Raw genomic sequence first — 15,573 nt, forward strand, 5'->3', positions numbered from 1 at the left:
GGATGGGTGGAACCGGCCTACTGTGGGCTTAAGCCCACATGATCCCGGGCTAATGGGTCGGGCCTAAGTGTTCCGGGCTATTTTTTTTGAATTTTTTTTATCTAAGGCAATTTCTTGTAAATTATATATATATATATATATATATATATATATATACACACTAATATAAATTGCTTATATATATAGTATATTTAGTATGTATATATATATAGTATATATAGTATGTATAGTATGTATATATATATTGCCTTATATAATATATAGCTTATATATATTATATATACTATATCTATATCTATAATATATATATATCTACATATATATATATATATATATATATATATATATATATAGAGAGAGAGAGAGAGAGAGAGAGAGACTGAAGAAGATAAGACTGTTCAAAACTCAGTCTATTCTTTAGTCATGAATTCATCGAACACTTTTCTGGAAGATTGTCTGATAATAGTGAGACCATTAGAACGATGCTCCATAATCTGAGGTGTAAAACCCTCACATCTTTTAGATGGTATAAAGATGTTTTTTATCCAGAGTGATGGAATTACCAGAGAGTAATAGTACTCATTGAAAGTCCAAATTCATAGATGGACTCCCTCCCTTATTTGCTGAAAGGATTAGAAAGGTCCTTAGAGGCACAGGGATGAGTATCGATTATGATACTTACTCATATGGTAAACTATTCAGTGTTTGCATTCAGGAATATTTAGCTCTATGCAATGAGATCAAGATAAACCAACAAATTAAGAAACATCGTCTCATTGAGAGACAGTAATTAGGTGAATTCTGTGAACAATTCGCCATTGACATACCATCTAATAGGAATAAATCCCATAAGAAAAATGAATTCAAGAGAAAAAAGGGTTCGCTTGAAAAACGTTATGAACGGACCCAGAAAAGAAAGGCTTTTCATAAAGCCAGAAAGGATTTTATTAAATCAAAAAACCTTCATGCTTGCTACAAATGTGGATGGATAGGCCATTATGCAAAGGATTGCAAAATCAAGGACAAAATTAAAGAACTTGATTTAGACGATAATATTAAAGATTCTTTATATAAGATTCTTTAAATTCCTCATTAGATAATTCTGATAGTGGAGGAGAAGATTCTTCAACAAGTGAAGACTTACGAGTCCTCCAAGAAGAAGATTGTATCTCATCTTCTGATGATGAGAAAGAATCCTCTGATAGAGGACAGTGCTCAAAACAGTGTTGTAACACTGATGATGATCTTCATAATATTTATTCCCAGTTCACAGACTTGAATATCAATCTCTTGACCAATGATAACATGTTGGAACTTTTAAGGGTTATTAAGACTCTGAACTGAGGTCCCTAATTATTGATAAGTTTCCTACGAGTTCAGAGGTAGGAACAGAGGTGGAAGGAATTCCATCTCAAAAAAGACCTTACACAATGTCTGATATCAGAAGACTTATCAGGAATAAGTCCCAGCCTGAAAGGACGGCTACAGTCCAAGATTTGAGTACTGAGATTAATAATCTCAGAAAGGAAATCTCAGAATTAAAGGCTTCAAATGTAGCCTTAGATGAAAGAATTTTCAAATTAGAAAATTCTGATAAAAACCTCAGTATCAAGATTACTGAAACAAATATTGTCGCAAGTTCTTCGGAAGAAGGTACTGCTAATTCTTTACTAGCAGCCATGGATTTTTTTGAAGTTTTTGCAGAAAATTCAATATTTTACCACTCAAAAGTTTTTAATAAAAATAACTCCTTCGATCGATTACAATTTCAAAAAAGAGTTTGTTGTTTTATTTGATAGTGGAGCAGATTTGAGTTGTGTAAGAGAAGGGGTAATACCCTCCAGATATTTTCATAAAACTACTCACCGTTTAAAGAATGCTAGTGGTGGTCCAATAGGTATTTCATATAAATTACCTAAAGCTTATATTTGCCAACAAAATATTTGTATACCAGAAAGTTTTGTTTTGATAAAAGATATTGACCTTGATGTAATACTAGGTGTCCCATTTTTCCACAAATTGATGCTTTTTTCACATTGGGATACAAAAAGTTTTACTGGTATCTATAATGGAAGTAGTTTTACTTTTGAGTTTATAACTCAACCAATCCAAAGATTTCTAAATGAAATTATTTCTAAGAAAATTTCTTCAAAAATCAATCAAATTGAATTTTTGTAAAATGAGATTTGTTCCATTACTATTGAACAGGATTTAAAAAATCCTAAATTGGTAGAAAAAATTAATTTTCTTAAAAACCATCTTTCTACTTCTATCTATGGTGACCATCCAAAACAATTTTGGAGTAGGAAAAAGCATATCATAAGTCTTCCCTATGAAGAAGACTTTTCTGAGGATAATATCCCAACCAAGGCTCGGCCTTGTCAGATGAACTCCGATTATTTGGAGTTATGCAAAAAGAAAATTGATTCATTACCCTAATTGGTTCTTCAAATGGTGGAAATTATACGGTCCGTTATTAGAAATACTTCCTCCCTTATTTAAGAGTTTATATACTCAATAGGTAGACATATCTCCCAAAATTATTTCTCTACAAAAAGATAATATCTTTTACGATGGCATTGCTGCCATGTATTTTTTTATAGAATTCTCTATCCCTTGGATAATGAAATGGGATGTGCAAATTGGTTATACCAGCGAAGAAATTCCTTGTCTTCACAGAATTTTTTATAATAAATTCTGGAGTAAATTACTCCAATCAAATCAGCAAAGGAAATTGTTTGGTGTTTTGGAACACAAATCAGCGACGATATATCGATGACCTCTATCGGTGATACTTCACATGAAGAAGGTAGTGCAGCAGGAGAAGCTCAAAGCAGTCCAAGCACAGAAATTAACATTGATGAAATTGAAGATTTCCTTGCAAAGCTGAAGGAAACGTTGGTCATGAGTGAGATAATTATCCCACCAGCCTTTCAGTTGACCAGTAAATCCGGCAATAATTATTTCTGTAATTGCCCTATCTATATTTTTATTAACCTTATAGATAGTACTCTACATAAGCATTCTATGTACTGTCGTATAGATCTGTCTTTCAGCAAGACCATCTATATTGCATTCGTAGATATCTGACCTACTGTAACCTTGGTGGTAGTGGTCATTATCATGTTCTTCTATTAGGACATCTTAGGGGGTTGGTCTAGGATAGTAAAATATTCTTTGGTATGGTTTGCGAATATATTTTTCAGAGATTTTATTAATCTCGTCGTCTACCTTTAGATTGCTATTAGACGCATGCTCTAAGCTTAGAGGGTTGGCTCTAAATTCACCCAACTTCTGAACTAGAAGTTCCTCAATGTCATCAAGACTTCTCAATTTAAAGTCTTTTACCTCAGGAGGTGGTTGGATACTTGTAGTAGCGATTTGCTCTTTACCTTTAGTATCCTTCTGTTGAATCTTTTGGACTTCAGCTATAAACTTGTCCAATTTCTCATGAATTTTATTAACCTGTTCGCCCAGAATACTAACATACATATTAGTATAGTTATTTTGAGTGAGCATGGTATTCAAATTCTTGGCAGTTATAGCAGCAACATCATTTTCAAATATTTTTGAAAAGGCAGTGCAATATATAATCTTGTCTTTTTCCCCTATATGAAAAGATTGTTGAGGTGGGAAAATAGAATTGACAATATTTTCATTAGTGAGCGTATAATATCTTTCTAATACAGAAACATAGTTATAAACATGATTAGACATAAACCAAGGAACAAAAGTAATAATCTTATTTTTCTTGCTAATATCCTCATAAAAATCATTTCTAAAAAATTGTACCAATTCAATAGTCATGTTTTCATGAAACCATTTTCTGAAAACAGCCCAACTGGGTTTTAGAAATTCTTCTAAAATCATTTTTCTTGTCGGTGAATCCGGACTAAAATCTATTTGGTTTTCAACCATTATTAACACCATTTGAAAATCCATTTCGGATGCAGTAGGTTCAAGATCTGTATTAACCTTGACGATATTATCACTATTGATGTTGATGTCATTAATTCTATTGCTTTCTCTAATTTGAGATGTAGATGCTCTAGATGAAAAATCTACCACATAATCAATTGGAGAAATATACGAAGAATTTGATTTAGTTAGCCTAGATGATAAACTGATATTATCAGTTTGTACGGGTTTATTGAACCTGATTTTAACAGTGTCATCTGAGGTTTGTTCTATTTATGTAACCTCAGTATTATCAGTGTTTCGAGGGGCAACTGCTTCCTCTATGACCCATTCCTTAGGAAAATCAATTTTCATCCCATTTGATAGGTCTTCTGGTGATTACTTTGGATTTACCAAAGTTGGTTTCTATAAGAATGGTTTCATTTTTGAAATCCATGATTTTGCACATAGGGTTCAATGTATATAAAGGCTTGAAATGAATCCTATAACATATACATATGACCTCTGTATCAGGCAAATAATCATAACCATGTAATTTAATGCTAAGTATTAAAACATTTAAAGAGTTCTCATCATTAAGAGAAATCTACAGATTGGGATAAGCATTAAAATAAACAGGGCCATAGGCCAAACTAGTTTGCACAGTCCCTATAAGAGACTTTTTCCAATTCTGGTTTCTGCCATCTCTGAGAGCTACTATAAAGCTTTCAGGTAAGCCTCTTAAAGTCAGTGGCTTAAAAGTAACTTGTATTAAGCCTATATGTATGAATCTATGTGAATCCCTATAAGGGGCTAAATCACTTTCAGATAATAATCTGAATGTAGCATGGTCACTATCTACAGTGATAGTCTCTTCAGTAGTTTTAACTACTTGTTTTAAACCTATTCTTTCAAAGGTACCTAACTGGTATATTACTTTAGGCTTGACTAATGGTATAGTCCACTTATTAAGCAGGTCTAATTGTTGGGGCAATTCATATTCCTCTTTTATACTATTTTAACAGTAGTCTTCTTCCTAATGATATTCATTAAGAAAATAGTATTAAACTTAGCTTCTAAGGTTCATTATTAACATGGATCTGATACCACGGGGTATGAGATCTCTTCTGAATGAGGTTCGGGAAATAGATTACAAGAACTTCAGCCCTGGCTAGCTACTAACCTCTAAGTAAACCTTAAACCATGGTTCTCCTCATAACCCTTCAACGACCACTTTGCCTAAACGGGTCCAACTGAGCACCACCGGTTAGGTTGGCCTAACCAAAGTTTACTGTAGAAATTGGTAACTGCCTAGTCTATACAGTTCTTAACCCATAACCTTATCGGGGTGACACAGTAAACTCCTAGCTACAAAAATATGCTTAGTAAAAACCCTCAAATACTAAGTCTAACACTTACATGTTTAGCCTATCATTTAGGCTAACAGTATTGCAAATATAGGAGGAGGGGGTAGAATAGTACCAGAGACCGCATGTTTTGTGGCCAAGTGACCTTTTTGATTTTTATTTCAAAACTTAAAATATTACAAAGTTTTTACAAGAGTAGAGAGAGAATCTAGAGAGAAGTCAGAGCGTTGGCTAATGCCTGCTTCTCCAAAGGAAATGAAAATCCTTATATAATGGATCTCTATCAAAAACAGACAAAACTAAAACAGTAATTGGCCGAAAAAAAAATTACAATGATGGCAGACAAGATAAAAAGAAAAATTCTATATAATTACAACCGGACAAACTATTTTAGAAAAGTAGATTCCCTTCAATAATGGAGGGGCCCGTTACTTTATTAAAGTTGTCTTTATTACCCGAAAAATTTATGTTATGGGGCCTTCATACCTTGGGTTTTCATATATATATATATATACTATATCAAATTTAAACACAAAATAAACAAGGGAATGTCTTATAATATATAGTTTATATGTATTAGATATATATATATATATATATATATATATATATATATATAGCTTATATATATTATATATATAATATATATACTATATCAAATTTAAATACAAAATAAATTGTAAAAAAATATTCAAGGGAATGTCTTAGAATTTTTATTATTAGGACATTAACAAAAAATGGCAATATATTTCATAGTCTTCCTCCCCCCAATGGAATGAGCATAACAAGGTACTAATACCACCATTAAAAGGAAAAAAAACTAAGGAAGATGTGCAGAAATACAAGTTACATATTAGTCTATGTATTATCTCTAACAAATCTCATAAATCCTTCAAGGTCTTGAGGAATTTCCGTTTGTGGTGGTGGAAAAGAAGCTTGTTCACTACCGCTTCCGGGCGAAGCAGCATCCTGTGCAAGTTCCGCTAGCATTTCTTCATAAGCTTCGTCTATCTCCAGTTGTGATTCTGCAAGTCCAAAATTTCTTCTCTCCGAACGGATCCAATCTCTGAAGAGTACTGATTTTTCCAAGCTCTCCCTCATAGACACCCTATGATCACCGATTTGAAGCCTCGCTTGACTAAAAGCGTTGTTTGATGCCACTGTTGAAGCTTGAACACTTAAAATATCTCGAGTTATCCTTGAGAGAACCGTATAATGTTTTTGTTTGTCCTTCCACCATTCCAAAACATCGAAGGAGCCGTCGGGATGCTTTGATTCAAGTCCCTGCGACAAATAAACTTGAAGCTCATTTAGTTGTGAACTATCACCAATATTATCACCTTGAGAACCCCTGAACTCCGTCCAAGAACTAAGGACTTTTAGGCCCGCAGTTCTTTTAGATGATTGCGAACTAGACGAAGTAGGAGTTGGAACATTTGGTCTAGCATGATCTAAGTCAAGTTGATAAGCATTATAAATTATTTGAGCATTTATTTTAATTGAGACTTTTGCATCTCCAAGTGTAGCAAATTCCTCAGCTGAAAGTGATAAAGCGTTATAAATTTTTGTGTACCAAAAGTGAGGACCTCCTAATTTCATTATAGGATTTAACATGGCAGCAACACCAAAAATAGGGGGATAGGGAAAAAATATTTTTTAAACTTATTTTTCATAGAATTAATAGCAAGTTGATAAATTACTCCACCCTCTAAAAATTGAGTAAACAAATCTGCAAGTGCTGTAATATAAACTAAACAGTTAGAAATAGTAGGATAATATTGTCCAGACAATTCATTTGTAGCAACATGAAATTGTTCTAAAAAGTCTACAAGCAATTTAACACTAGTCCAATCCTGATTTGTAAGGTGCTCATCATCATCACCACCACCAACACGAGCATTATACGTTGCGTTTATTGGGTTTCTATATTCATATGCAACAACTAAACTTTCATACATGTAATTCCATCTAGTCGGACAAGGTTTAGGAACCTTTCTTTCTCTAAGGCCAAATTCATCACATTTTTTAAAATATTCTCTAAGTCTACTTCTACGGTTTGAATAAAAAAGCCAATTAAGATCCATTTTAACCTTTTCAATCTTCACATTTAAAATTTTCATACAATCACCAACAATTAAATGGTAAATATGACAAATACATCTAACATGAAAAATATTACTAAATGCAGGATTTAGTGTAGTTGTACGCAAGCCTATATCATTAGTGTTACTAGAAGCATTATCCATTGAAACCGACATTATTTTATCTCTAATGCAAAAATATCTACAAATATCTGCAACTGTGTTAGCAATAAACTTACCTGTGTGGCGTGAATTAATTATTCTATAAGCAATAATGCGCTTTTGCATTATCCACTCCTCATCTATCCAATGACTTGTAACAGTTAGATAATCACAGTCATTACCACTTCTACCAATATCAGTAGTAATAGCAATGCGACAATCTATATGAGTAAATAAATAGCGCAAATATTGTTCATATTCATGTTTATATTTATAAATATCGCTCTTTACGGTTGCACGAGGCCATCCTTTATAAGTAGGATTAAAAACTCTTTTAATATAATGCACAAAGTGAGGGTTAGAAGGAAAACTATAGGGTAAGCACATAACAGTAACCATTTTTGCTAATTCTTTACGATCTTTATTTGGATCATAATATAAAATGTCATCGCTAACAGTATTAATTCTCGGTTGAACTAGATTTGACCTTGTACTAAGGTTAACCTCAGTATCTAAACTTGTACCCTCTTGCGCAGCTTTCATTTGTAAATATCTACCTTTATCTCTAGAGTGTTTCTTTATGTGTCTAGTAAAAGTACTCGTACCGCTACAGTCTCTAGTATATTTATGAGCCATCAAAGACCCACAAGTTTTACACTTAGCCTTATTTTGTTCTCTTAGTTGAGTAAAAAAGTGCCAAACAAGAGTTGTTTCGGTTCGTTTAGAAGAGTGTCTATTAAAAGTAGGGGTTACTACAGGAGGGTCAGGTGGGGCATCATTTGGGTTATTAACATGACTAGTAGGTGTATCATCTAAATCCGGTTGCGTTTCATCTAAATCATCATTTTCCTCATTATTTTCAAAGATAGTTTGATTAGGATAAAGAGCATTCATAATTTTATCATTTAATTATTGACCTGGTGCAACATCATGACAAAATTGACTATCGGAAAATTGAAAACAAGGGTTATCACTATCAATAATAACAGGTGGAGGAGGACGGGTAACAGGTCTGGGTCGGGGAGCCGGGGGAAGAGTAGTAGCTTGGCGACTAGATTCACCAATTTTAGATTTTCCCTTACCCTTACCACCAAATATTTTTTTCAAAGAAAAGTCCATATTAATTATAATTATACTAACTAAAACAAATAAAACTATAATATTAAAACTTAAGAGTTGGAACGAGTTTACCGAACTGACGAACAACTTCTTGAAAATTGAATATCCTTGAAGACTTGAATACTTCAATTCACCAACTTCATAATTTTTCATGAAATTGCAATAATAAAGTAAGCAATTATAGAAGAAAATTAGAGAGAGATTGAGAGAGATTGATGAATTTGTGAGTACAAATGAAAGAATGAGGCGGTATTTATAGTTGAGAATAGGAAAAAAGTGTAATTATAAAAAATTTGGGATTAAAACAAAGTTTGGGGGCCAAATGACTATTTTTTAAAAAGCCAAACGGCTAAAATTGCAGGCCAACGGCTACTTCTTAAATTTCAAATTGTTGGCCTTTTTTTTTTAAAAAGATTAAAAATAGTCGTTGGGCCCGTTTTGCCCGGTTGAACCGGCCTAGGCCCGTCTGCCGGTCCCGGGCTCGCGGGCTATTTGGTGAGGACCATCCCATATTGGTCTTTTAGGACCGGTAGGGACCGGCCCGTTTGCTAGCGGTACCGGGCCGGTCCTGGGCTGGGCCCGGCCCATAATACTCCCTTAGGTTCTTGTATGTTCTTCATATATGATTGTCTACCTTTCTCGTTGAACGGATCAGTTAAATAACCTTGTTTCAACAAATGCTCGACTTCTCCCTGTAGTAACCTACAATCTATTGTTCTATGGCCATGATTGTTGTGAAATTCACACTAGAAAACTAGATTTCTTTTGCTCGGGTCTGATCTCATTTCTTTAGGCCATATCACCTTATCTCCCATACCTATTAAAATAGCTACCAACTCGGAGGTACTGACATTAAAATTTTAATCTCCGACCCTCGCATGTGTATTGGAGTCGTTGCCTCGTGCATCCCGTTCCTTTCTGAATCTAGATGAAGAACTCGCATCGTTTTGCCATGATCTCGATTCAGATCATATATTTTCTTGTTTTGGCCGAGAATCTCGACCTGCAGGACTCATGTAAGGCTCGTACCTATTTTTTCTGATCTTTTTTTCTAATTCTGAATGTCTCGATCCTGCTCTTTCATCAATCCTTGGCTGTGCAACCGTATCTTCTTCTATCCACAGCTTCGTGTTGTATCTGTTGTACACATCATTCCAAGTTGTTGCTGAAAATTCTCGCAAACTTTCCTTCAGTCTCCTCGTGACTTCTAAACTTTTCTCGTTTAGATTGCTCGCCAATGCCATGGATGCCCAGTTGTTAGTTAATCGTGGTAACACCATCCTCTCCCGTTAGAATCTATCCACAAACTCCCTAAGTAATTATGTGTTTCCTTGTTTTACCTTAAAGATGTCTTCCATCCTTTTTTCATCTTTCTGAGCTCCCGAATGTGCTTTTATGAAAAAACCTGCAAGCTCAACAAAAGAATCAATTGAGTTTTTAGGTAAAAGAGAATACCACGTTAATTCTCCTTTCGTGAGTGTTTACCAAATTTTTTAACCAAAACTGATTCGATTTCCGACTTGGCTAAATCATTGCCCTTCACACCAGTTGTGAAAGCGGTTACGTGATCTCAAGAGTCAGTTGTTCCATCATATTTTGGAATATCATGCATTTTAAACTTTTTAGGAATCGACAAAGGTATTGCACTTGGCTTCCAAAGATGTTGTGAATATTTATTAATTCTACCTCTTTAATCACGGGGAGTATGTCAGGTATTTGATCTATGCGATCATTTTGCTCTTTCAACTATTTCTGCAAAGTTAGTACCAAACTTTGTAAATCAGAATTATTTGGTGTACCTAACCTTCCATCACGAGATTTATTGGGAGTTCCTACACTCCCAGAATTGTCGAACCCCGAGCGTTGGTTTTCTAGGGTTGCGGTATTGGCTGGTGGAGGATTTTGTGGCGTAGTTGGAAATCCCATAACAAAGGCTTGAAGAGCAATATTCACGTGTTTTGCAATCAATTTTTCAAAGGGTCTTGTTCGACAGTCTGTTCGTCCCCTTGTTGATCATTCACGTGTGACGTAGATTTTTCAGGTGACCTCTCACGGGACTGTTAGGATATCCTTGTGGAGAGAGGAGTGGTGGAGTTGCTCCCTCTTGTGGGTTCAACTGGTTATTATCGTTAACAGTTGACATAGCCGGTTGTCAGAAAAAGAATTTAGAAAGTGAAAAGATTATTAGTATCCCGGCAACGAAACCAATTTGTTTAACCAAAAAGTAGATTTTTCTGTCAAAGTCTATATTTAGAAGAAAATGGGTTACTGATGACCAAGTTTTACTTCATTTTCACAATAATATTTAGGAAAATAATAAAAACGATAGAGAAAATTGACAAAGAGAAATAAAGAATGAAACGACATTCAATACCTAAAATCAAGGCTGAAAGCTTTGATAAAGTAGAGAAGTATAAAATATATTTCAATAGTAGTTGGAATTTGTCCTTACAAATAAAATTATGTATCCTTATATAGGAGTGTACAATCATAACGGTTTTCTCACATAATTTAAATTTATTATGGCCATCAATTGTATTGATTGCCCATTACTATAAATAGATGTAACTGACATATTTATTTCTATAAATGCTTTATAATTGTTCTGATTCCCCTTCCTTATTTACTTCTGGTTCATGTATCTTCTCTTCTTTTTTATCTTTATTCATTACGTCCTCGCCTCTTCTTTGACAACTGGCAGGTCTGGTTCTCTTCTCTGTACTGTCTTGTGGGTATTTTTCATGTGCCTTCCTCGTTCAATTAATTCTATTCATTGAGAATGCTACTTGTCGCTATATCACTGCTCCACGCGTTATGCTTCGTCAGCATACTAACATTCCACGTGTATACCTTTTTTCCACCAATACACACAAGTTTCAAAAGTTTTCCAGTCACACAAATGTTATGGCTTATTTAAGACCACATATCTTAAAAGTCTACTTTTCTTTGTTAAAGTTTGTGCCAAGTCAAACTAAGACAATTTTTTTGAAATGGGAGGAATAACAAACATTGCTGCTATAGCTCCAGAATCCACAAAATTTAGCAAGTTGATCACATTGAATATGGCCAATAATCTCGAAATCACTGCTATAGAAGACCCCTTTAATCTTGTTGACTTAACATGAATATATATTGAATATACCCAAACTTCAACCAAATGGGATCATATATGTTGGGAAAATAGCTCTGCTCACTTCCCTTGCAATGGTGTCCTAAATCTTAGTATCCTGTCTTAGCAAAAGGCATAGCCTCTATGCATTTCCAGTATTCATATGATACATAAGCCTTGAGAGGTTCTTAGAGTATGGGGTTAAAAGTATTAGAGCCCTACGTCAAAAATGAACAAAGTTAAAAGTGGAGCTCATGCATTAAAAGTAAGCATGAGTTTAAAATTGGAGCCCATAAGCATGGGTTAAAAATGGTTTTTATTTTGTATATTCAACAACAGGATTCTTGAAAATATGGTTGAACATTATCTCCACACGAAGTATTCCGAGTATTTTTTTGGATAAAAATCTTCAGTATCGTCAAATTGGGTTGCTTGATCTGCATCCGGCTTGAATATGTCTTCACCCATTAGCTCTAAACCATTGGCTTTGACATCATTTGTTGGGATAAAAAATAACAAGGCGTCATGTGGAAGCAAATAAACCAGACCTTGAAGACGATAAATGAGATGACAAAGATAATTATACTAAAAACGCAAAATATACTATAATAAGGTTTTGATCAATTGACATGCATATGAGAAAACTAATATAAAAATATAAAGAGCTATGGAAAGAAAAATCTTCCCTAAATAAAACTCTCTTAAGGACTATATAAGGTAAAATTGGTGAATGACAGTTGGGCGAACGACGGAGTGACACGTGGAACTAAATACAGGTGGGATGTGAGTCAGCAAATAGTTGGCACCGACTGCAAGGTAGTGCTGAACAAGTCCCGAAGACAAAGTAGCCGGAAACAAAGTTTCAAAGCATTGTCATCGGGTAACAGTCAATGGGCAGTTGTCTATAGAGAATATTTGCATTTATAGTCAGCCGTTATGCACCCATCAATAATGATTTTATTCTCATTCAAGAGGTGCTTGATTTGAGGATCTTGTCTCCCTGAATAAGGCCATAAAGAGAAGTATTGACATCCATTGCAGATACGAAATATTCTGTACACAAAAAACTATAATCTATTGTCTTATTACGCGCAATTTTAACACTTGAACATTGCATTCATTCTTGTTATCGGAAAGGCTAAGTTCTCAGGCTTGTTATCTTCCTTAATTTCATTTGGCATCTTGCTTTTTTTCTCATTTAAGTATTATTTTTGGGTCGTATCGATTCGCTCGTCTATAAACCATGCTATAAATTCAAATATACCATTTTACAAGTAAATTATAACTATATTGTGGATGGTATTTCTTTCTTTTTTTTGTTTTTCTGTGAGGGGGACATCCTTAATTTATAGAGGTCACAATTTATTTCTCCAAAAAATGAATCTGTCAAATACAGAAAAGATCTATACTTTCTTTTTAGGAAAAGTAAAAATAATTAAAGTAATACTTTAACTTTCCTTTACGAGAAAAGTAAAACTCAAATATGATAAGAAAATCATATCAAAAACCCTAAAAGCATACTGATATGAATTGAAAGTATGAGCTTCTATGGATAACGGTAACTATATCTCATTCCCGAACAATTTGGAATCGATTATATGTGAAAGAGGTTCGAAAGAACTTTATCTATTCCTCACCTAATCATATTTTTCATTTGGTTCGAAAGAGGTTGAAGAAGAAAAAAAAGCAAAAGAAGAAGAAACAGCAGCGTTTAAAAGAATTGGACGGAGAAACACATAACTACGTAGTATATCTCATCTATAGTGAGAGAGGTGGATTCCTAGAAAGGCTAGAACTCACAACTTTAGGACAGGAAGACTAAGGTCAAAGTCACAAAGCGAGTTTCCCCGTTGGCTAATCCAAAGCGGCACAGACCACCAAGTACAAAAAACCACGTGGAGACACCATTTCTCACATTGGCAATGTTTATTCAGTCTCCACACACAACTTCCCATTATCACATCCTACATCCTACGCCGTCCATCAAACCATAAATCAGAGATCTTACAATAATTTTATGATATTCCCATTTTCCACACATGGAATTTGGACCCCTCAGCACTATATAATTAACCACTTTCACCACCTTTCATATCATCAAGCCTCAACAACCTCGTTCAACAATCCAACTTTCTTTCTAGTAATTTATTTTCCACTAAAAAAACCAACACATTTGCAAGTTCATTCCTCAGCAGCTATGGCCACTGCCTCCTCAGCCTCTGCTGCTCTTAGAACAATTTCTTCCTCTGCTAAGCTAACCTCTAGCTTTCCAACTACTACTGCTTCTCAAAAGATCAGACCTTTTAAACTCCCTAACCCCCTAATTTCCCAATCTCTTAAACTCAGCACCTCCACTAGCTCCAAGTCATTTTACTGCAAGAGTCAGAGCAGCTCAACTGATTCCACTACAAGTAAGAACATTTAACTTCTGTATCACATAATATCAATCACCTTATGTGCAATCTATGATACATACTCAAAATTTCTTGCGTTTTTATTTTTTTTGTTGATTTCAGCTAAAGTTCAAGAACTTAGTGTCTACGAGCTCAATGAGCGTGACCGTGGTAGCCCTGCTTATCTTCGCTTGAGCCAAAAGTCTGTCAATTCCCTTGGAGATCTTGTCCCCTTTAGCAACAAAGTACGTTCCTTTTTGGTTCTCACAAAAGGAGTAAAAAAAACGAATCTTTTCTTTATATTTTATTCTTATGCTGATCCTTGATATAATATTTCAGCTATATACCGGAGACCTAAAGAAGAGAATTGGAATAACAGCAGGACTCTGCATTTTGATCAAACACGAAGAGGAAAAGAAAGGGGATCGGTATGAAGCTATTTACAGCTTCTACTTCGGCGATTATGGTCACATCGCCGTTCAGGGATCGTACTTGACTTACGAGGACACTTATCTTGCAGTTACCGGTGGATCCGGCATCTTTGCTGGGGTTTCCGGTCAAGTCAAATTGCAGCAAATCATTTTCCCTTTCAAGCTATTTTACACTTTTTACTTGAAGGGTATTCCGGATCTGCCGTCTGAGTTGATGGTTACGGCGGTTCCTCCGTCGCCGACGGTGGAGCCAGCACCTGAAGCTAAAGCTTGTGAGGCTGGGGCCACTGTGAAAAATTTCACTAATTGAGTGGGGTGTTGATGTGCAAGTTCGACTTCTCTTGGGGTCATTTCCGGAAATGATGAAACTGTAGGATAAATAATTATTGTCCTTTATATTTTGCCTTTTTGGTATCTTAATTATTGTAGTTTGTTTAACTATTTTGTACTCCATTATGTAATGCCCAATCTTCATTACTGGATTTTTTTCCCCAATGTAAGTTCATCTTTTTCTCTTGAGTTTAAGTTTTTTTAAAATATATTATCAGGTCACTAAATAATAACTACAAGTAATTGTTTATAAAGATTAAAATTTAATACTCGAAAAATAAGACAATTATTTGTTGCACATGTAAAATATTCTAATATAGTAAAAAAAAAAATATTATACACTGATAGTGTTAATAAGTTAGTTCTTTTTCATTTGGTGGTTGTTGTATTATGAATGCAAGGACATATTTGTTTTGAGGTCTTAGAGCTCTACTAAACTTGAAAATGACACGTTTTTCTCAATTTTTATCTACTGGTAGTGCTCATTAGCTCCAGTTGTTTTCAGTTTAAAGTGCTCCATGTTTTGATATTAGCTGTATTCAACGACAAATTCTCACATCAATTATGGCGATCGCAACTTGACCAATATATCTTACTCTGCCCAAGGGTGTTAGCGACGTCCATTTGTCGGAAAATTATACTGTGTGGCTGAGTAATTTTTAAAAAAAGATGTATATATACTAT

At 34.5% G+C, this 15,573-nt stretch overlaps 1 protein-coding gene across 1 annotated transcript; it reads left to right on the plus strand.

The window, feature by feature from the left end:
* The first annotated feature begins 13,664 nt into the window (after window positions 1-13,664).
* LOC104238154 (allene oxide cyclase, chloroplastic-like) lies at window positions 13,665-15,078 on the plus strand. The gene is made up of 3 exons (XM_009792443.2): window positions 13,665-14,146; window positions 14,252-14,373; window positions 14,468-15,078. The coding sequence occupies exons 1-3, from the start codon at window positions 13,753-13,755 to the stop codon at window positions 14,867-14,869; spliced, it is 918 nt and encodes a 305-aa protein (XP_009790745.2). The 5' UTR covers window positions 13,665-13,752; the 3' UTR covers window positions 14,870-15,078.
* The last annotated feature ends 495 nt before the right edge of the window (window positions 15,079-15,573 follow it).

This window comes from Nicotiana sylvestris, chromosome 2 (genome assembly GCF_000393655.2).
Source record: "Nicotiana sylvestris chromosome 2, ASM39365v2, whole genome shotgun sequence".
Taxonomy (NCBI): domain Eukaryota; kingdom Viridiplantae; phylum Streptophyta; class Magnoliopsida; order Solanales; family Solanaceae; genus Nicotiana; species Nicotiana sylvestris.

Coding starts and splice junctions, on each gene's coding strand:
- LOC104238154 (XM_009792443.2), top strand. CDS start 13,753: ATGATATTCCCATTTTCCACACATGGAATTTGGACCCCTCAGCACTAT. Junction 14,147..14,251: donor CTCAACTGATTCCACTACAA/GTAAGAACATTT, acceptor TGTTGATTTCAG/CTAAAGTTCAAGAACTTAGT. Junction 14,374..14,467: donor TTGTCCCCTTTAGCAACAAA/GTACGTTCCTTT, acceptor ATAATATTTCAG/CTATATACCGGAGACCTAAA.